General features: G+C 39.1%; 1 protein-coding gene across 1 annotated transcript in view; it reads right to left on the bottom strand.

The window, feature by feature from the left end:
- Positions 1 to 955: 955 nt before the first annotated feature.
- Positions 956 to 22,961, bottom strand: part of ZCCHC2 (zinc finger CCHC-type containing 2) — a 46,842-nt gene continuing 24,836 nt past the window's right edge. The window contains 10 exon segments of the mRNA XM_055800818.1: positions 956 to 2,966; positions 3,986 to 5,494; positions 6,188 to 6,316; positions 9,038 to 9,132; positions 10,002 to 10,063; positions 11,585 to 11,720; positions 14,316 to 14,373; positions 16,100 to 16,183; positions 19,470 to 19,564; positions 21,405 to 21,517. Coding sequence (XP_055656793.1) covers positions 2,899 to 2,966; positions 3,986 to 5,494; positions 6,188 to 6,316; positions 9,038 to 9,132; positions 10,002 to 10,063; positions 11,585 to 11,720; positions 14,316 to 14,373; positions 16,100 to 16,183; positions 19,470 to 19,564; positions 21,405 to 21,517 — 2,349 coding nt within the window. The 3' untranslated portion in view covers positions 956 to 2,898.

The raw sequence follows: 22,961 nt of genomic DNA, 5'->3' as shown, positions 1-22,961 counted from the left end.
CTCAGATGGCACGCTAAATCGCGGATTGCATTTCCAGAGTAACAGAATAATTCACAAATTCCTTGGATGGGTGTATGCACTCCCCCTGCGTCCAGGGAGGGGACACAGAACATTTCTAGAAATGGAAGCTGTATGATGATGCCTGCAGGACACCTGGGGTCAATACCACCCCCTCACCCCCCCAATTATTACGGGAATTGCCTGAACAAAAGTGGTTGGGTTGATGGGCAGCTTTGAGCCTTCTCATCGTATTAGTTGGGTTCTCAGGCAGCAGGGTGTTCCGGGGAGTAAGCTGGGATAAAGATCTAAGAGAGTCTTGCGGTCCTCAGCTCTGCAAGTCGCTGCTAAGCAGTAGGAATCAGAAGCACTGCCTATACCGTCAAGTGAGATGGTGGAGTAATACCCAGATGACCTTTCTCTTTCTCGGCACTAGCCGAGCACATCTGGGTACTACATGTGCATCAGACTCTTCAGCTGTGATCTGCACATTCCTAAGCCCATCGTCCTGGCAACTCCTGTTGTCCTTCCATTATTTTAGCAGACAGATCTCGCTTTCCAGTTACTCCACGATCAGCACACACATTAGTTGCACTGCAGTCAAACCCAGCATGTTTAAACTGGGTTTTAGCCCCAAATCCAGGAGCCATCAGAATACAAGACAGGCTTAACTGTTCTCAAAGAGCCCAGGTTAAAGTCCTGTGTCTATCCACAAGGTTGTCCTCTTTCTTCCAAGAGATCCATCTATCTTAATGAAGTTTTAATCAAGATACATTATCCTGACTTCAGATACAAGACTGACTTTACCTCAAGTTAAATACTCACAGCTTTGTCTGACAGATTCCAAGCAAAATAGTGGCTTGCCAAAACCTTCTGCAATCCCACACCTATACCCAGAGGCAGAGCATCGCACTTATTTCATTGCTCTCAGTGACAAAGCACGGCACTTACACACAGGTACTTTTTTTTCTTTTTTTTATTGCTGTTAATTCAAGGAAAAAGGTTGCATAAAATCCAATCTCTTCTAGAAATATAAGTGACCTTTCCAGTACATTTCAAATATCAAAGTATATGGTAAACATACAAATAAAGAGAAGGTAACATACCTCCTATTTACAGTACAGTATTTTAAATCATAAAATAAGTTCCATAAAGTACAACTGGCAGGTAATTCACAATACAAGTCCATTGGTGGTTTAACACCCTCACTTCAACTCAAACGCAGTTCATTCATTTCAAGTGGTCCAAAAATACCCAGATCAAATAAAAATTTTAATCAAAATAATTTTCATTTACTACTTAAACTTTTTTTTTTTTAAATTAAAGCTTTCATCTACCTCCCTCCCCATTTCCCCCCTCCCCTCCAAGAAAAAAGTTTCAAAATGTACACTGGTGCTATAAATATAAATGCTACCTATGAAGAAATGTAGTAATCAAGCTTTTTTTTTTTCTTCAAGTTTTTTGTTTGTTTAGCAATTTATTAGACAGCTGAACCAAAGATCGATTTTATTTCATCCCTCTACTGGACACCAGGTCTGATTTTAAGAAAAAACACTTCTGCCATGAACTGTGAGGAATGCCAAACCCTATGGATATACAGTGGTAGTTTTTCATCGGTGTTGGATGCAGCAGTCAAAAAATACACTCATCTTCCAGATAACCTCAGTGCACTTTAGGAAATCAAATATTACCTGGAAGCAATTTAGTACATATATTGGCTTTTAAAAATAAAATAAAAAATACAGCAGCATTAAACTTACTTACTCATGATACTGACATGATTAATACCATCTTAACACTCATTTCAGTCTTTCACATTATACCGTAATTACGCATAGTGGTAAATTGTTATAAAATAGTGACTTTGCTATTTGGTAGACAGGTTCTAATACTAATACCTGACTATTTTGTAGAAAACCATAGCTTTTGTTCAGTTTGAAATAAAACATTTACATTCTAAGTACAATGCAACACTGTAATAGTTTAGGAAAAAAATATTCAATCAAGTAATGTTCATTCTGTGTTGACACGATGTAGAATAGCTTTAAAAAAGGAAAAAATGCTGTCAATGTTCATTACAAATGCAAACACACTGAGTACAACATTCATACCATTTTTGTCACCTTTGTTGCTGAACATACAGGCTAAAAAGCTACAATGGAAGAAAAATTTGTCAATTTAAGCTCATTTGTTTTTCTAAATCTGTTCCAGTCCATACAGTTTCATCCCCTTCCTGCTCTATGTATTTTCACTTATTTGGGACTCTCAAGAGCTGTGTATATATATTATTGTCACATATAGTACACATACAGGATTGCGTGTTCCTTTGGACTCTCCTAATTGGACGTTTGAACATCTCCCCTCAATTCATGAGCATTAATTTAGAGTACGGGCAGGGTCTGTATGAACTGCTAAACACTCATGCAAGTCCAACAAATCCATGTGGACAAACTGGGAAAGAAAATAAAACAGCAGCATAAGGAGAACAGGGAGGGAGGGAAGAAGATTGTGGTGGGGAACATGACCAAGTTTCTTCTTTCACCATATGGCTGCTCCACCAGTGATGTCAGAGGTCAGAGGACTTTTTTTTTAAAAAATGCAGTAAACATTGCACATGTCTCAAGTCTTCAGTGCAAAAGCATGGTTCGAATGCTCTTTTTGATTGTTTGGCTGTGTGTTTGAATTACATGCATTACGCAAGCCTTTTGTAGAACCAGGAGGAGACCAGGGACTCAGCTTTCTTCTTTTGTATGGAACAGAGGTGCAAAAGCAATGAAAAATACCAAAAGAATATAAAACCGGGAATGTCCCAAAACACAAGACCAACCCCCCCACCTCCCCCCGCACACACCTTCCCTCAATTTCCCAAGCTTCAGTTTAAGTAGGCAATGTTTACTTGTTTCAGTCTGCAGAATCCAAGGTATCATTGGAAGGGGGAGGGGGAGGTGCGTATCTCAGTCTGTAAGTGCCTAAAACAGGAAAGAGAACTACTAAGTCACTGCTCACAATTAAAATGGATTACAAAACCACTACAAGGTATCAAAATGGACATGCTCGTCAAAAGGCACTATCATCCTCCTGTCCTTTTAAAGTAGGTCCTAAGATTTTATGCTATTTTCTTTCATCTGCTTGCTAAACCTGTATGTTTAAAAAAAGGTATCGACCGTAGATGTAGGACTTTACCTTGACTGGAAAAATGCAAAGAAAAGACAACCCCTAACAAGGTTCGTCTCTCCTGTCCCTGTCCAATCAAACAAGTAAAGTCAGAATGGGCACAGGCCAAGAATCAAAAATGGTTTATGCTCCATGCAAACACTGCACTCTTCCCCCATTCTTCTGGATGGAGAGAGAAATGGCGTACAAGACTGAAGCCGTTCCTTTGATTTTTAGTTCCAATTGTTTCTGCCTTTGTGCTGCAACATGTCTGAAAAGTTAAAACATGTTTCATTTATGTATTGCATGATAGGGCACACAAGGATGGCTGATGGTACAAAGGTAAGCTTTAGAAAAGTTATCAAATGGCCAGTCAGTTGGTTTTTTTTTAAATTCTCACAAGTTTTAAGAATCCAAGTTTGTATCATAGACAGCAATTGATATCTTTCGCTTTTTGCCAATGACTTCTCTCCAAAAAAACACTAAACAGGAATGAAAAAATTGAAACAACATGCAAGTCTCAACATAATGCCAAAAACCAGCCAGTGAAAAAAGAACGACAATTTAGGACTGATACAGTGTGACTTCCCAGCTCCAAACCATGCTCATTTGCAACTTCACTCTGCGAACTCCATTCCCTTGCACTGTTCTACAAAATTTTCAGGCAGAGATAACATACTTTGCAGTTTTAGAGCAGGTCACTAGTGCACAACCATTTACACAAAACATACGCACACACGCACACCTTTCGGCAAGACCAGAAACAGCACATTCAAAAGGGTAAAGAGAAACTGTTAAACTCAAAAGCAAGTCCGCTGGGAGTTATCATGATTACCTTGTTGACTGGCCTCCATGGATGACTGCTTACAGTCCTGCGCATAGTGTCCACTTACACCACAATTGTAACATGAAACGTTCCCATTCTTCTTGGGTCCTGACCCATTTGTGTTGGCAACTACGTTAGGTGCTGGATATACAGGATAGTACCTCCCAAATCCTGCCATCTGCTGCATACCATAGTTGGCTTGGCTCCCCATCACTGGGTCATGCATAAGCCCGTTTGCATATGGAGACTGAGGCAGGAAGAAAGGAAGTTGTGTTCCATTGCTTTGATGTGCTTGATTGAGGTAGCTGCCATTGCAAAGTGATGGCAGAGTGAAGAAAGATGGAACTCTGTAGACTTGTCCATGAAGTGGGTTAGGATAAAAATAGCTATTAATCTGAAGGCTTCCATTGGTCCCACAGCTACACCTACGTCCACAAGAACCACAAGGCCCAGATCCCAACTGCTGCGGAGGTAACATTGTCCCGTTAGTGTTGTTATTTCCAACAGCGTTTATGTAGGATGTGCTGTCACTCTGTGCAGTGCTGTGTGTTAAAGCAGGGCTCGGGCTAGGGGCAGGGCCTGGCGTGTGTGTAGGTATTGCAGGAGGAACAGTGGACTGGACCTGACCAACACCTAAAGCAGCTGACTGAGGCGGCGAGGAAGTTGCTACAGTGTTTAGCACGTTTGTATTCTGGTTAGGCAACACACTGCTAGCATGAGGACTGCCTGGCAAAGCGTATGAGGCTGGTGGAGGTGGCGGTGCTGCTGTGGAGAGACCAGCTGCTGGAAGAACTACCTTTAGATTGGTAGGCTGAGGGATTGCTCCTGGGTTTCCCTCAATGTGAGGCACCATTTGATTCAGTCCTACCACCTGGGATGCAGGTTTTGTGATGGGATCTGTAGTAGGAACTGGGGATCCTGGGAAACTACCTGGATTGTGGACTGGGATAAAGGCAGTATTTGGTGATCCGATATTTAAGTTTCCTGTTGGCTGCTGTGGTCCATTAACTGTGCAACTTTCCGATGACCCCTGTGGAGAGGGCATTTTCAATCTATGTATTGCCAAATGCAAAGCAGGGCTACCAGGCTGGACAGAATGTGGAAGGAAAGTGGATGGGACTGGCAAAGGGGAAGCCATCAGCTCAAGGCGTTTCTCAGGTTCACCAGAGGTCACTGGGCCCATTCCACCAGGAGGTGAATTTGCAGACTCTCTCACTGGCGAGACAGCAACAGGCGTGGTAACGAGCATCCCCATTGTTTTACCATCTGCAGATATGGGTGGTGGGACAACCGCTTCAGGCTTTTGGGCAGCGCTGTGCATCACACAGTGTAAGGCAGGCATGAAGGAAATATGTTGAAACTTTGCATTCAAGGGATCTTCTGAAAGGCTTCCGTTTTCATTATTCACTGAAGAGATCCGAGCAGATGATTTGTTCATATTTGATGAACTGACAGCACTGTAACCTGTAAACCTGGTTGTATTTTGATTCCCAGAGTCCTCAGAATTGCTGTCTGTATCTGTGGAGACAAAAGCATTTATCAGTCACACGAATGAATCTAAAACAATACAGAGCGATGCCCAGGGCTCATTTACCCATACAAAACTTCCCAAGTCTGACGACACAAATGACAGCTACGCCTTCCTGAACTACAGTAACTTGGGGATATTTTCATTCATCCAAATCAAGCTAGGTCAATCCCCCTCGCTTGCCTATATCAAGGTGTCTCTGACTTGTGTGTGTATCTGCAAATATGAAGAGCGGGACACAGACCGAATTAGGAATTTGCATCTACCTAGAAAGACATTAACGCAGCTTACACATATTCGGAAGGAGTAGCAAATTAAACTGTCAATACAAAGAGAAGGACCTCTCAGACCTGCCACACATAATTCAGTATAAACCCAGTCCCTTTCATGCCAAAGATTTTCCCATTATTGTACTGCTGAAATTTCTTGACAGTGCTACGCCAGAGGTCAGAAAATTACTACATGTATGTAGCTGTCTAAAACTCAGCAGTATTTAAACAGGTTCTACTGTTTGCTAGAAGCTTTCAAACCATCCAGTCGTGAAACCTACAAAGCAAAATGTATTCTGTGGCTGGTTCAGAAATAAAAGCAGCCAATAAAACTGGGACACTAACTAAAATCAATACAAGGAAGAGACTGGTCTAGGAATATAAAAATTCATGCACACTCTCCATAAATACAACCTCTGTCTTTTTCTTCTTCACTATCAAAGCTTTCTCTCCCATCATGTCGTGGACTAGAAGGAGAACTGTAACTTTCAGATGATGTTTCTCCACATGTATCATGACCAGATCCAGCATCCAAATTCAGATCTAAAAATAAAAATTGGCATTTTTATTTTTAATCTCAGTATACGCAAGTGAGGTTATTTTGGTTTGCTCACATCTCACACTAGTTTACATCATTGTTTGTTCCTACTTAATTGCATCTGTGCCCTGTACTCCTAGCATTCCCACTGCCAGCATTCAGGACTGGTCTTTGACCTTAAATTTGCAATGACTGAATCCTTGGTAACCTTGAAAAATGATATTTAATGCAGAGTTGTGAAAAGAATGATCACCCTTCATAAATTTTGTGACGCTCATACCAAATTGCACTACAATAATAATTATTTCACAGAATGGTCAGGGTCGGAAGGGACCTCTGGAGGCCATTGCGTTTAGCAGGTTCACTCAGAGCAGGTTGCACAGTCACATCCCGGTGGGCTCTGAATGTCTCCAGGGAAGGAGACCCCACAGCCTCTCTGAGCAGCCATTTCCTCTGAATAGTAGCAGCCAAACACTTCCATTCAAAGAGATGTAATACTCCTTGGTCATACCAGCAAAGGCAGAAAGGTAACTCAGGAAGCCACATCAAAATAATACACCTTTTATGATTAACTCTTCCAGAAAGCGCTTTAAGCAAACTACCAAAAAACCCTGTTTTTTTAAAAAAGAGATGAACTAAAAAAAAGTGTAAAGTTGTTTTCAAAATTCTGAACGGGATCATGGGAAATTCATTTCCTAGAAACCAGCTTTCAGGGTGGGTAGCTAGTATGTTCTGGTTTACAAGTTCAGCCTCACAGGTGAAGGAATAAGACAGATCCACCCCCTCTCAGAATGTACGCCAGACACTAGCTTCAAGGAAACCCCAACCCCAAAACCTTGGTTGGCTAAACTCCAGGACAAAAATTAGAACACTATTTACTTTATTGATTCTAATAAATTAATATTTTATTTATACTTTATTAAACAATTTATTGTTGCTACTGCAAATTGAACAGGCTGGAGGAAATCATCAAAAATGCTTTAATTCTTGAAATAATTTCCTGGATTAAACCCGTCATTGGTCAAATTATTTTAACAAGTATTTTAAATATCTAATATAACCTCGAGCAGCAGTGTCAACCTCACATCACTGAAAGCGAGAGTCTAAAGTGCTAATTGCTAAGTATCAAGTCTTCAAAGTTACACTTGTAACTAACCAATGCCTCAGAAAAGCTAAAAATAGGGAGAAAAAAACAGAAGGAAACACGATGCAGTTGAAGAGTTACTGCCTCAAAATAGAACATTTCAAACCAAGACTGGCTATATAAAACCAGGCAGAGATTCAGACTGCAACTTGGATTTTTTTCTTTAGACTATGTCTCCAATAGTTTTTCTCAAAAGACATTTTGATGTTTGTACACAAACACACAGGCAGAAAGCTCATCTCTGACAGGACTTGGTTGCCTCCAGCCTCTGTGGCTTGCAGTTTCTTCTTGAAGTGGCCTTAACTGCCCAACAGCATCGTCAGGCAGGCAATTTCACATCTGCAGAGTAGTGGCTAGTAAGCAGACAGAACTCCTATGGCGAAGCATTCCCTATTTAACTTTGCACTATGTCACACAAAATTGCACCTCTTACAGTTATCATCGTTCGTAAAAGCTCAGTAAGCTCAGCGCATTTTGCCCAGCAAGAACAGCAATCAATCAAAAAAGTAGGCAGCAAAGCTGTTCTGTAGAGCACGTTTTCTGCTTGTACAGACCTCAGCTATAGCTTTCTAAAATTGTCCTGGTTTTCCTAAGTTTGTGAACCATAAATCCTTAAAAGTTTTACTCAAATACTGTTTGTAGAAGGTAACAAAAACTGCACACAAAACACATGACAATAATTCAGAATGGAATCCACCTGCAACTCCCAAAGGTGAGAAGCAATGAGAAGAAAGAATGAAAGCTTAATCAAGACTGTACCCCAAGTGGAAGCAAGAGCCAGACAAGGCACTCTGAAAGAGTCTTTTCAACACTTATGCCAGTTAGGTGGTGTAGAAAAAGGCAAGTTCTTTGTTGGCTTTCTTCATGAGAGCGAAGTACCAGAGAGGCTCAACTGCTACTGGGAGCTTAGAAAATATCAAGGTGGCAAGGTCAATGGGTAAAGCAGCTCTTCAGAAATTTGCGATAAAGCTTGGAGACTCAATTTACTGAAAGAACACAAACACCATTTTGTCTTCTAACTGACTGATATACACAAGCCTTGGCGTAGACACTGGATTTTGTTGGATTACCCAAACTTGAAAACCCTGTCAGGGTAGCACACGCAGTTCTGTGTTGTAGCTCAGTAGTGACTTGGTTTACACACTACAGTTCAGCAATGGTTCGCACCAGAGGGCTTTTATACAGGTTCCTCATGGACCATTCCAGAACAGCTGAAGAAACTAGTAAGCTGCAAAGAGAACTGCTGGACCTCCACACACTCGGACAGCTAAATTTTATATAGAAGTAGTTCAACGGTAACTGTTTCTGCAACTACTCCTCCATGTAAGGCAACTTATGGAGACTTCACTAGTATTCTTCCAGTTACGCACAAAAAGAAACACACCCTACGCAACTGCATATAGAAGGCTGAGTCTAGCACGTTCTATACAGCAAGTCAAAGAACAGACTGGACAGCCAACATGCTGACTTGCAACAAAACAGATTTTGGACTTGCAATTTCCCCTTTACAGCAGAACAATGAATAAACCAGCAAAGATGGAAATTCTGTTTCCTAAAAACAACCTGCCAAAAACCATCTTACCTTTTGCTGTCCCTGTACGGATGTGCTGTGATGCTGCAACTCTAACTCCATTAGTCCTGTTATTCAACCGGCAGTCAGTTTTCTTTGCTTTCTCCCTGTGTAAATAATTTTCATGGGTTTTTTTTCAAATGTATGAGCACAAATAACCAACCATGAATGAACATATAATGCCACTGTAAACAAAGGCAGTGACTCCAGGCCAGACATGTTATATTTAGGAGGTGTAACAACAAATGTAGGTAATAAATACGTAAAGGCTCTTAGTGCAGGATACGAGGAACTAAACTGCAAGCAGTGTTACTAAACACTATAAATATAGATCTAAAAAAGAAAACACAAAAAAAGAAATGGTGCAGCTGATACTGAAATCATCTTTGAACGATGACATGTACAACGCAGCTACAAACCAGACCAGCATAAAAGCATCTGGCTAGAGAGTAACAAAATGGCAAAGTCAAATTGGAAGTAGGAAAGGGTGGAAATATTTTCACTTCCTCACAATGCAGTATTGTGTAGGCCACAGGAATTTCTGAAGCTCTCTGATGTGCAGATTATCTTCGATAAAGTATTTCAGCAAGTTACCACCCACTGGGTAATATTAAAGGTTGCCGTCAATCCTTATTTGATTTTGAGTGTTTTCTGGACAGCCTTACGTCTTTTAACTTTCAAATAAATATATACGGGGAAAAAAAGCAATTCCGTATCGGTTAAGAACCTAGTTCTGCTCCTTTATCTTTTTGCTAAATTACAACTGACATTTCAAGAAATGAATGTGTACAATTACATTCTATTTTTCAAATTACTTCTTTTCAGAAAATAAGGATTTTTATGTAGACTGGCTTCACACTATGTTATTTCTTGTTTCACAACAGCAAAACAAAGCACCTAATTGATGTAGACTCTGTTTATCAAAGTGAATGCATTACACTTTGTTTCTGGATTACTGGTTACATTGGAAACCTACTTTTCCAGCTGTGGCTTTCCTTTCTTCTTGCTTACTGTAGACAGACGTTTTTCCGCTGTATGCTAGACAGAAAATACAAAGATGCAAGTCAAACAACAGAATTTGTATCACAAAAGCCAACACCCCCCCCCCCCCCCCCCCCCCCTTTACAGACTGACAAGGTCCGTGAGTCCAAGACTAGGGCGCTCACAGGTGTTACAACCATACAAACAACTACTTGTACAGTGCATCCTGGCCTTTAGAATAATGCATCTGGTTTTGTGTTTATGCCATTACGAGCAAAATACTCAGCAAATTACTACTTGCAAATATTCTGAAGATGTCAGAATATTATTGTTTTGCATGCTGTCTTTCCTCTTGAGAATAAACCCAAATGTGTTTCATCACATACCTGCTAAAAAGGCTACTCGCAAGGCTTAAGGGGCTACAGAATTTAAAACTGATTTAAGCGGAATTCTTTGATGATTGGGGGATGAGAAATACATGTGGAAAATTATTTTTACATAGTGACAAAGCAGGTACACAGCCTTAAACTTGAGCCTGCTGCTAAACTAAACTCTGGAATACAGCCTAGAAGCATGTAAGAAAAAACATAACGTGCATAATTATTTAAGTATACTATTACTAGCTGCTAGTAATATCTCGTATTTGGCAAAGGAGTAAAATTTGTGAAAACTCAGAAATAATCTCTGGCTAAACATACTGTATTTGGACATCCTTTAAATAGGAAGCAGCTTTTTTTTTTTTAGCGTATTAATTTTTTTCTTGCATCAAGCTTGCCATATTTCAAGCTTTGATGCAGTCTACCCATTTGCTTTTTAGAAGCAAATCTCAATTCATTATCCTGCTTTGTGAAATGAAGAAACTGTTTTTGTTTGGCTTGCTATTCCCCACATAATAATCAATAGCCAAATTCTCTAGAGTAAGAGTAATATCAGGTAATTCTAACGTTCAAGGCTTTTCAGATATAAGCACTGAGCAACCTTCCTTCTCCCAATTTCAATAGATGATTTTATTTATAAATATTCTTCTCAACTATACTCACACCAGAATTGACTACTGAAGAGACACAAATCTCACAAAGTTTATATGCATCTTGCTATTAACTTTTTCAAAGACTAATACTTAAGTTACTTAGATAATGCAGATAAAATAGAAAGAATATTAACCTGTTGTCCCTACTGTAGCATGAATATGGTTTAGTTATTAATAGAGCTTCTAGTTTCTTCCTTGGAATAACACAGAAATTCCCCAGGTGTTCTGAAATTCTCCCTGATGACAATATGTTACAGTAATAGGAAAGTGTCTGATTAGAAATCAAACATCAGACTTTTCTGATTACTTATAACCTCCTGGGAAATTTTATTTACAAATTCATAAACAAAATATGCAACTTTAAGACAGTGGTGAGTAATTACGAGTTTTTTCTAATCCAGGTAAGTCAGTAGCAACTTGAACTTTGACACTTATTTGTACAATTTTAGCAGGGCTCTTCATCTTTTAAACCTAAATTTAATCATGTGTAGTGGACAGCCTTCTGAAGTGCCTCGGAATACTACTGTAAAGAAAATCCAGCAACGCACCTGGTCAAGTAGGTTTGTACAGTGCTCTGGGAGCTGCTGGACAATACAGCTTTTTCTTCTCCAGTCCATTACCCCATTTTGCTCAGAGTGCTGTATGTTAAGGCTATCCAGTGAAGAACATTTTGCACTGCTAGTGCTGCTGAAAGGAAAAAACAAAAGTTATGCCACTGCGAACAAACCTGCAGGCTTTCTCACCAACACACACATTTTTTGCATCACGTTGGGAAACTGCAGTATTTTGCTTTCAGAAAACTCTACAAATTCTCAAGAGATTTAAAAAAATGTAATTACAGGAGTTATTGTGCTCTAAAGTTATACTAATGATCTGAACATAACTGAAGTTCCTTTCTCATTCGCCTACTTTAATTTGAGGCAAAATTCCGAACAGAATTTGTAGGAAACAGTACTTGAGAGAAGAGGTTCCATCGATATTTCAAACAGTCTTTTTGTTTGCTTTTTTCACACTAGACATGGGGAAATTTTCCAGATAGAAATGTATTCCGAATTCACCTTTCTTCTTCCTCATCATGAAAATCAAACCTGGAATTACTTTGTAATCCTTATTTCAGAATTCACCATATTTAAGAAAAGGAAAGCATGGCTACTTACAGATCATACTGCAGTTGTGTTTGTTTGAATTTCAAAATAGGTGTCTTGCTTTATATTTTTACCTTCAGGATTGCTAGTTTTGAGTAGTGCTGGGAAAGGGGAGTTGCACTTGGCATTTACTTTGGACTTTATAATTCTTTCCACTGAAGCTTCTCTTAGCAGCTGGTCAGAAGCAATATTTAACTAGGTCTGAGGGCACTGATCAACAAAGACTGCTGGAAAAACAGTCAGAGTTCTGACAGAGTCAGCAGGGCACACAGACCTATACACTTTTCATATACTGTACAAACCCATGCCCTCCTACTGTCAGTTTTAGTGTACTTTATTATACTTTGAATAAGAAAATGATGTAACTATACGCTAGTAAGTTTGGTTGCCACTCTTATGAATTCATAGTAGGTTATATATCCACTAGTATAATCGGAGATTTTGTCAAGATGACATTCTCCTCTTGAAGAAATGCAAGCTGAAAGTAAGTAGGCGGGTTATAAAACAAATCACTAAGTTGTCCAACCGGTAATTTCACAGGAATCTTTTCCGTAAAAGATCTGTGAACCATCATCAACACTTTTGTGCTATGTTTATATTCTAATTATTGTAATTCCAGGTAATTTCCCGCCCCCCCCCCCCCCCCCCAAGATAAATACATTCTACAGATAAAACAACAGAGAACAAAACTGTAAACCACAATAAATTTTGTATCCATTTTTTCTCTTAATACAGTTGAAGTATTGCACAACTATGTGCAAACATATCTAAAGTTTCTGGTCAAAATATGTTAATAGGTAAATTTACATTATCTACTTCATATCTGAAAGCATATATAGAATCATAGAATGGTCTGGGTTGGAAGGGACCTTCTTAACTATTACATAGTTCCAAAACCCTCTGATATGGGCATGGACACCCTTCACTAGACCAGGTTGCTCCAAGCCCCATCCAACCTGGCCTTCAACATTGCCAGGGATGGGGCATCCACAACTTCTCCGGGCAACCTGTTCCAGGGCCTCACCACCCTCACAGTAAAGAATTTCTTCCCAATAGCCAATTTAGATCTACCCTCTTCCAGTTTAAAGCCATTCCCCCTCGTCCTATCACAACAAGCCCTTGTAAAAAGTCCCTCTCCAGCTTTCCTACAGGCCCCCCCTTTAGGTACTAGAAGGCTGCTACAAGGTCTCCCCGGAGCCTTCTCTCCTCCAGCCTCAACAACCCCAACTCTCTCAGCCTGACTTCAGAGGAGAGGTGCTCCAGCCCTCTGATCATCTTCACGGCCCTCCTCTGCACTTGCTCCAAAAGGTCCATGTCCCTCTTATGCTGGGCGCCCCAGAGCTGCACACAGTGCTCCACGTGGGGGTCAGGAGAGCAGAGCACAGAGGGACAATCACCTCCCTCGACCTGCTGGCCATGCTTCTTTCCATGCAGCCCAGGATCCCGTTGGCCTTCTGGGCTGTAAATGCACACTGCCAGGTCATGCTGAGCTTCTCATCCACCAGCACCCCAAGTCCTTCTCCTCAGGGCTGCTCCCAATCCATTCTTTGCCCAGCCTGTATTTGTGCTTGGGATTGCCCTGACCCACGTGCAGGACCTTGCACTTGGCCTTGTTGAACTTTCTGAAGCTCACAGGGGCCAACCTCTCAACTTCAATAAACTACCTTAATGTACAATGGACATAAACCAGCAAGGTTTACATGCTTTTGCTACTAAGCAAGGGGAAGAATGGACTACCTTCTCTTACGAGGTCATCTTTGAAGCCACTGAAGAAAATCTTAAAATCAACAGCACTGCAAATTTTTGGTGTATGCATGCACATGGGAAAAATACATGTAATACAAATTTATGTTACTTGGCTTATAAACACAAATCAAAATATCTACCCAAGCAGAGAAGACTTACAAAATTCAGGAAAAAAGACTTATAAATATGATCATTTGAAATATTTTCTTAATACGGATTAAGTTAATAATGCCTCTGAAACAACACAAAATAAAACAAGAACACCCCACCACAATCAAACAAAACCCCTACTAACAACCTTTAATCTGGAAGGAAACTCATACTCTCAAAGCACTAGAAAAATGAAGTTCAGAAATGCAGTGTGGACACATTACATTCTAGTACCTACTTGGCAACAGGACTTTTTCCATTATGTTTCTTGTGAACTGCTGTGTGTTGCATTACATCTGGAAAAAAATTAAAGCATAATTTCAACAGCAATTCCTATTTCCTCTTTTAGGTCAGTTCAACAAATTCATCTTCCCATCACTACCCAACACTTAGTAGAAGACATGTCTGTTAAATACGCTAGGGTTAATTTACAGTGCTGAAATTAACTGTTGCATAGAAGACAGATCAGTTCGTACACAGTGTAATCAAGACTCTTTACCTTCCATTTCATAAAAGAATGAAACAGAAAAATAGCAACTATAACAACTGTTTATGTTTGCTCACCTCTGTATTTAATCCTAAGGACTAAATGCGTGACTGAGTATCACCCAGTGTGAAAGGATGGAGAGAAGAAAGCGTTCAGTCAGAGAAGTACAGACTTTTGTAATTTTTTCTGAACTGGTAAAATCCATCTCAGAACTACATCACACATTCCAAATCGTGAATGAAGACAAGTCTTAAGACAGAAGTATTATATTCTGAACCTCAAAATTCACTACGCAAGTAAAGCTTTACAAATTACACATGACAAAAAGAGACACTGCCTCAAACAAGAAACAAGAACTTCAGAGACACAGCCAACTCTTCTTTGAGGCACCCATTAAATTTTAACAGCAGCAACTTTTCTTAATTCTACCTGTTGATGAACAGGTAGCCTTCCTGGTAGCTACCTTTTTGCCTGAACTCCTCAATGCTACACATAAGTCCAAATTATGATTTGAAAAAACAAACTTAAAAAAAAATCACAATTTTTAAACTTCTGATAGCATTTCACTAAAATAATACAAATGCATTCAGAATGCCTTCTTTTTTTTTTTTTTTGAGGACAGTATACAAAATGCTATTTGGGTAATTTCCAAATATACTGTAAATTTACTTGGTGTGTTCTGAACTCTAAAGAAGAATATAGTAATGATTTTTTTAAAAAATGAAAAGCTGTCTGAACTGCATATGTGGATAACTGATTGCATATAAGATCAACTGCAAGCTTCTTATTAGTTATTGATGTGTAACGGGGTTAACAGTGGTGTCAGTGTAAGTGTTCAGTGGTCCATGTTCACCTATTAGTCCCATTTCTCATCCTTTCCACCTACCTTATACTTGCTCGCTACTGAAAAGAACGCAAAACTAGCTTGCCACTCCTTTCAGAATGAAATTACTGACCAGCCACTAGGCCGCTGCTTCCTCATATGAACTGTTTTTGAGGTATTTGGAAAACACCAGCTTTCAGACTGTAATCAATACTCACTACAGTCCCAAACAGTCCTTACAAACAGTCCAGAGTACAAAAGCAGCCTAGGTTAAGAATAAGAGGGAAACCTGAACATCCTTTCTGTGTAAAACTAAAAGCTAGACAAATTCGGCACATTAAATGCAAAACTGTCTGCCACTCTTGAAATAGTGTACTCAACTTTGAACCCTGGTAACTGAAGAATATGTAAAGACATGAAAAGGTACAAACAATCTTGGCTTAAGTAAACTGTAGAATATATCTTCCTGGTTGCTCAACACAGCTGTGAACTTCTGCCTCCGAGCTGTCTACAAACACTCCCACTCCTTGAATTATATAGCAACCTCCTAAGGAAACTGCTGGAAGTATACCAAAAAATCTTCATTTACATAGCAGATTTCATCCACATCTCTCAACTTTGTACCAATGAAGAAATCAGCCAACTGTATGATTTCCAGAACTGAGTGTGGTAAAATTTCTCAGAGAAGAACCACCTTTGAGTACACAACTACCTTCCTCCTGACTTGAAGCTTCTGAACTGTCCTCCTTGAAGTGTTCTGGTGCCTTAACCGTCTTCAAAGAGGGTTGTAAGTTACCTGCAGAGAATAAAGTTCACGTAGTAACTTTATAGATCTTGAACAACTAGACAGTTCCTGAATGCTTGCACTAAACTGGAAGCTGGGGAAATGGAAGACTGAACTTACTGGTTTGCACGTGGCAGTAATTTGATCATCATCTCCTTCAAAGCAGGCCATCTCCAAGAGCAAAGGCTCTATGGAGATACTTTTATTTTGAAGAAAGGAGTGTGCAAAACAATTTTAAAGCTATGGTGCCATTTTAAAAGGTTTGGATTGTGATGATAGTATTAGAAATACTCCTATTATCCTGCCTTTCACATTTTTTTTTTAATAATCTTTTTGTGTTACAGCAGGAAACGCAAGGAGATCAACAACTGTTACTAGAATTCTTCTGCAACAAGTTACACTCCTCCCATTATCAATTCATTCACCTGCTGAAAGAGACCTAATTTGGGCTGAAGTCTTCTAGTGCATCTAACATAGTCTCCATGCACAATTTTTGCTTCTTTATGCCAGACAGGATGTAAAAAGAAGTGGCAATAATATTTACAGTTTTGTTGCAAAAATAGCACTGCCCTGCTCTGAAAAAAGACTTAGTTTGGAAATGAATCTAACTCTACGAGTCTACTCTTTCCCTCTCAAAAAGTTCCAAGTTAGTGCAGGTAAAAGCATGAGAGCTGCTGCTTAGGAGCTTGAAACTTTGATAGGAAGATCCTTCCGAATGTTGTCTGTTTTGAAGATACTAAATCCCCAGAGACCATGCTGTAATACAGTCTGCTGGAATCAGAAGTCTACTCCAACCTGGAGAAGTGTCATTGATTTCCTCCTTAATGGAACCATGGTGGCATAATTATGCTCACTGAATATATTATTCAGTGTGAGATCCCAAGTATTATTTAAGGTATAAAGACCCTTCACTGAACACAGAATTTATTTCCACACAAGTTTTACTAAAACCATATTCTTTGGAAAGAGTATTTTTCTATTTCTGTGAAGAGATATTACCTTTATCCCCAAATCTAAATAGCAACTGAAGACCAATTTAAGCCACAAATGCTTTGTCTGCCAATTAATTCTGCACATCTGATTTGAGAACTACGATGAGATTTTTTTTCTTAAAGATACACTTCCTCCCCCTCCCCCAACACTATCACCACATTTGAAATACACCACCATGGGCTAACTTGCAATTGCAAGTATTAGCAGGATTCCAGGAATCACAAACAGGAAACCTAGAAAAACACAGAGGCCATCAATAAAAAAACCCAAAAAATCACGAGCCACTTAATTGTGGTGACTTTGGCCATGAGCAGGGTGAGTACTTCTGTCTTAGTACAGCTTCTGTTACCCTGCATCATAGGAAATGTGATTGTGAGCTACCCCGGACAAGCCACCCAGTCCCCCTTCTCAAAAGAAAATCAACTATGCTTAAATTTATTGCACTGTCTTCACGAAACGTCTAATATCTAACTCAGTGTCAGGGTCCTGAACCACGCCAATGGGCTTTGCAACCTCTTCCCCTGTCCTCCCAAGGGCTTCACCTGCCTGTGCTCAAGATTCAATTCGATACAGTGCCATTCTGTAATTTTGGGTGAGACTCCTGGGAAAAGAACTGGCAGTGGCCTCATCCAGGGTGTCCCCATCCTTTGGGTTGAGAGCTCAGGCCCTCGCCCGGGTGCACTGCAGCTATGCTTGTGACTGACCATGTCCCTTGTTGATGTTGTTCTTAACCCCAACCAACTGACTTGTTTTTCTGCCTTGACCTCAGACCTGCCTCACTGCTTTGGACTTGTCTGGTAATCACCAGATTCTTGCCTGCCCCTGGTCCTAGTCATCCTCGTAAGTTAAGCCCAGTCCTTTTTATCTCGTCCATCAGATCACCCTCTTTACATCATGACCCTCTGGTATTTGAAGACTTAAGTCATCTTCCATTGGAGTCTTTCCTCCTCTCTGCCAAACAATTCAAGCTCCTTATCCTATCTATCATATCTGACAAATCCTGTTGAACTTTCATGTACCCAATTATTTACTTACTATTATTAAAGTTATCTCCCATTTATGATCACATTATAATCTGTAAGACTTCCTGCAGAACTGACATTTGTCCATTTTACCATTCTGATCTACCTACCCTGCAGGTAATTTCTGCCCTGCACTAACCCAGTCAAGTCTGTTGTGATGGAACCCGGCGCACTGGTTCTTTTTCAGACCATTTCAAATTATCATCGTGTACAACAATGCACTTGCAAGTCTTTCCCACCTAGATGTAATATACAGACACATGCAACCTTTCAATACAACAGAGCTGTCAGAATTTTCACAGCAGTAAATTCCAGCCAGTTTCACAACCATCCAGGACACCATTAACTAAACATTTTCATGAAACTGCCATGTAAGAATGTCCCAAGTGTTACTTAAAAAAAAAAAAAAAAAGTCACAAAATTACCTACAACTTCTATCCTAATCACAATGCCCTATCTCATCATGCAAAGAATACATTTGTCACAGATCACATATATCATCTCAAATTAAAGTCAGCCATCATTACTCTGTTTTCTTCCAAGGTCCTATGAGTAGTCTGTTCGAAAACTCTTAACTTATTCAACTCCTTACAAAGATCTTCTGCAACTTCTGAAGGCAGTGGCCTCACAGTCAGTGCCTTAACTATAACATGTACTGAAAGAAGAAAAGATTCAACAGAAACGAAGATCACATCCTAAGGCATCCATAGAGAGAAGTTAAGCTTCGGTCGCACAAACAATTTCTAATGCACAAGTAGGTAAGAGGACCACCAAGGAATCTCTGCAATTCAAATGCTCTGAACAAGATTCTGTATGTTGTGAAATTAGGGCTATCCCATCATTTATGTACTATGTATCCAAAATGAATCTTAGTTTAAGTATCGAGACAAATGGTTCATCTATAAAAGAAACCAAATCAAAAACAGATGTGATTTTTTGGGTCAGCTCAAGCTTCTTGTTCAAAAGTTTAAGATCTTTTTAAAAGGAAAAAGTCCCAAACTGTTGCACCTACTCAATTCATAATTACCTATTTTAATAGTATGATGGTGCAGAGGTAAAGAAAGAAAAAAACCAAACACAAGCTGATGCTACATCGCCCATTCCCACTGTCAAAAGCATCTGCATCTCAGAATATCTGCTGAAGCAACTATTCATTGGCAGGAAGTTCAAACATGACCAGTAGAATACAATGTAACATGAATACATAATTACAAAACTGTAATTAGACACAACAGAAAGAATAGCTTTTTATAGACTGTTACATAAAACAGAGTATTTCTTACTGTGAGTGTGCAAAGATTCTGATGAAATTGATTGGAAGAAGTTGTATACTCTCTGATTCTGCAGAAAAGCTTGTGATGTATTTGAAAATAGCTGCCTGAAATTTAAGTGAGAATTCGTAAAACTGTAAGTAATATTCCATAGAAAGAAGACAAAAATCTACTACAGTACATTCAAAAGCAAAGCGGTCAGTTCTTAAGAAGTCCAAACTCTGAGCTTTGCTGTTCAGTGCCAGTGTAACAGCCTGTACAGGAAATTGGTATGATGAATTTTTTTTAATGTAAAAGACATGTGCTTTTAAGCCATCCCAATTCAAACATTTTAGCCACCTGCAACAATTTATCAGAGTTTGGACTGAGTCAAAAAGCACTGGACTTCATAAAAAGTTGGGGTTTTTTTGAGAACACATTTAGTTTTCCGATACAATGCACCTCTTCCTCAAACACACTTACTTGGTTAAATACAAAGTTTAATTCACCTATAATGTCAGCATTTGAGTTTCATAATTATCTCTAAGAGCACAAAGAGTGGGATTCTCCACATTGCTCTGCACTGGTCTAAGTCTGTTCTTAAGGGGTCTGTGACAAATTCTACTAGCTTCAGGTAAGAAAACAGGTCAAGAATGAATGGCTTTTACATGCCAGAACAAGTTTTCAGTTATTGCTTGCCAGGAAACACTATCCAGCTCTATTTTTTTGGAGGTGGGGCAAGGGAGAGCAATTTTTGGGAACTGGGCACATACTTCGGACCCCCAAATAAGTATATATTTATGCTAAACCAACACTCTTAAGAAAATTAAATTTGTACACAGTAATGCTATTTTCATGAGATTATTCATGTAGCACTCTAATATAATCAAAACATAACTTGCAAATTGTAGTTATAGAGCCATACTATGACACGGTTGGATATGTTCAAAGGTTATCCTCAGTCTCTTGGGTTTCTAATTATTGTGCAGTGAGGCTTCACAACCTTTCTGTATTACCGTAGTACATTCTCTTCAGTCAACCTCTATTTAACAAGTTTGTTAATTTGAAACCAGAATGTTTGTTAGCCAAAATTGTTTGCACAGATTTAGGTTTTGGCTTGACAATCAAGCCAATAAAGACAGACAATATTACAGATCAGAAGAAAAGGGAATTGGGAAGGAAAAGGCTGAGGCACCAGCAGCTCTGTATCTTCTTTAACTAAGCTATTAAGACAAAACCCAAAGACCTGATATGCTTGGACCCATAGTACGTTCTGAGCAGGAGCTCAAAAAGTGGTGCCTGATTCTTCAACAAGTACCCTAACTTGAGATACTGCCTAATCTGACGAATAATTTGTTTTGAACAAGGTTGAACAACCCTGACAGAAAAGAACAAATGTAACAAGGAATCTGTAGGGGGGGGGGGGGGGAAGAAAGAGGCACATACAAATTCATATTGCTGTTCTGAGTTACAGAATTTAACCAACACATCCCACATACCAGCAAGCACTCTCATCACTAAATAGTAGGTTATGAGGTAAGGGCCATTTTCTTACAAATGTGTGAGATACATTTAATTTTATATACGTTTCACTATCACTGTTTATTCTTTCCAAATTTGTTATCTCACTCTATCCTGTCATAAAATTAGAACATGTGTGCTCTGAGTTACTGTTTCTAGTATTTCTAAATGTAATCTTGTATAATGGAGGCAAGACCCTTGCAGAAGTGCCAATCATTGCTATATACTGCTGCTCAGGACAAATATTTTCAGATTACTTCTGAAGAAGTAACTCATTACAGTTTAATAAAAGTCTCAATTTAAAGGAAAAAAAGTGTCAAGAGTATCTGTTTTCACTGCCTGCCCATTCACAAATTGCTTTTAGGCAGCAGAATTTCCACTGTCCCTAAAAGCCAGCTAGTTTGATTTAAATCACTTTTCAGGTGATGGATTTGCTACAATATTTACCTGATTATGGGCTCAAGATCAGCATGCCTTCGTTCTTCCCTCTTCTGAAAACCCTGATTTAGTGCTCTTAAAATAGTCTTGTCAAATGCTTCAGAAGACAGTTCCTTCGGGAGCTGAGAAAAAGATTAATGTGAAAAATGAGTAGCTGACACTTTAAAGACTGTATTCGTTCACCATTAGTCTTTATACCTTTTGGTATCAACAAGAAAGTCTATTGTTCCAGTTTGAGTAAGGTAATTTACAGACCAAAGGTACAACAAATCATCATAATTTAGTTTTGCTGGAGAAACACTTTGCTGTAAATCCTGACATCAAATCCACGTCTAAGACAATTTAAAGCTCTATTTGAGAGAACTACATTCAGAAATTACCAATACCATCTTCCCTTCCATAGTAATTTACTGCCTCTTTTGATTTGTTTCTTTAAATCTTTCACACACAGAAAGTAGGTTGGAAAATAACATTAGAAAATTACCAGGGAGGACTGAATGCACTGTACTTACTATCATAACTTAGCTACATTAAATTATTTTAAAGAAACGGGTAGAAAGGAGACTGTTTCAGTTATATAATACACTACACTTCCGTGGGCAATACTGAGATTAATCAATAGCAGCAAGCCACTCTCCAGCTGCCATCAACACTGAAACCTCTTATGAAAGTCATTGTAACTGCTTCCAGTGCCAGTATTACGAAGTGAGGTCTTCTGATGTCATAGTTCAGAAGGCAAAATTCTTGCTACTGAAGAACATGTCTATTTTAAATGAAAAATATTCCCTAGAACAAAGATTTTTCACATTTAAACCTTCCAAAGTACATTAAAGTTGATTAAATTTGTTAATTTATATTAATAAACAACAACAAAGTTTTCAATTCTGGGGCAATTCAAGGTAAACTGCCATAGCAAACTGTTTTTTTTTCCTGTGTTGCTAATCTGGTTAACACCTGCCATCAGTTAAAATCAACGGCACTAAGTAATTTACACTAGAACAGCATCTTCCTCTTGCATATCTGGAATACACACAATCCAGAGTGCCAGCTGGATATTTCATCCTGCTAGCAGCATAACAGCAAAGCATTAAGTAATCCTTTCACTGAATGAAGTGCTACTAATAAAGAGACACTATATCTAACGTAGATAATTGCTTGGTAACATACATAAAGGGAACTTCTGGAATCCAGACAGGCAGGTGCTGTTAGTATCAGATTAGTACAGTGTTATAGCACCTAAACTGTATTAGTTCTAAAAAACAGAAAGAAGTGCTTAAGGCAGCTGCTCTTAACTGACCTTTTTGGCTTTTATATACGGTGTTGAGGAACTCTGACTTAAGAAATAGTATTAACCAAAAGGTACCAAAAAGCTACTGCAGAAGCATGGTGATAAGCAAACCTCCTGTCGTGGTGTTTTGTATTTAGATTTGTCTCTGGAAACAACCAGAACTTTTTTAAGTTCTTAACTTCAGGTAATGAGACAGCCTTGTTACTTACAAGCTTATTAGGGGTAATTTCCTACACGCAAGGAACTTTTTATGCTTATGACCCAAGAGAAGGTGCTCT

Source organism: Falco peregrinus, chromosome 3, assembly GCF_023634155.1.
Source record: "Falco peregrinus isolate bFalPer1 chromosome 3, bFalPer1.pri, whole genome shotgun sequence".
Classification (NCBI taxonomy): Eukaryota; Metazoa; Chordata; class Aves; order Falconiformes; family Falconidae; genus Falco; species Falco peregrinus.
The sequence above is the reverse complement of the archived record's forward strand: the minus strand, read 5'-3'. Positions and strand labels throughout refer to the sequence as shown.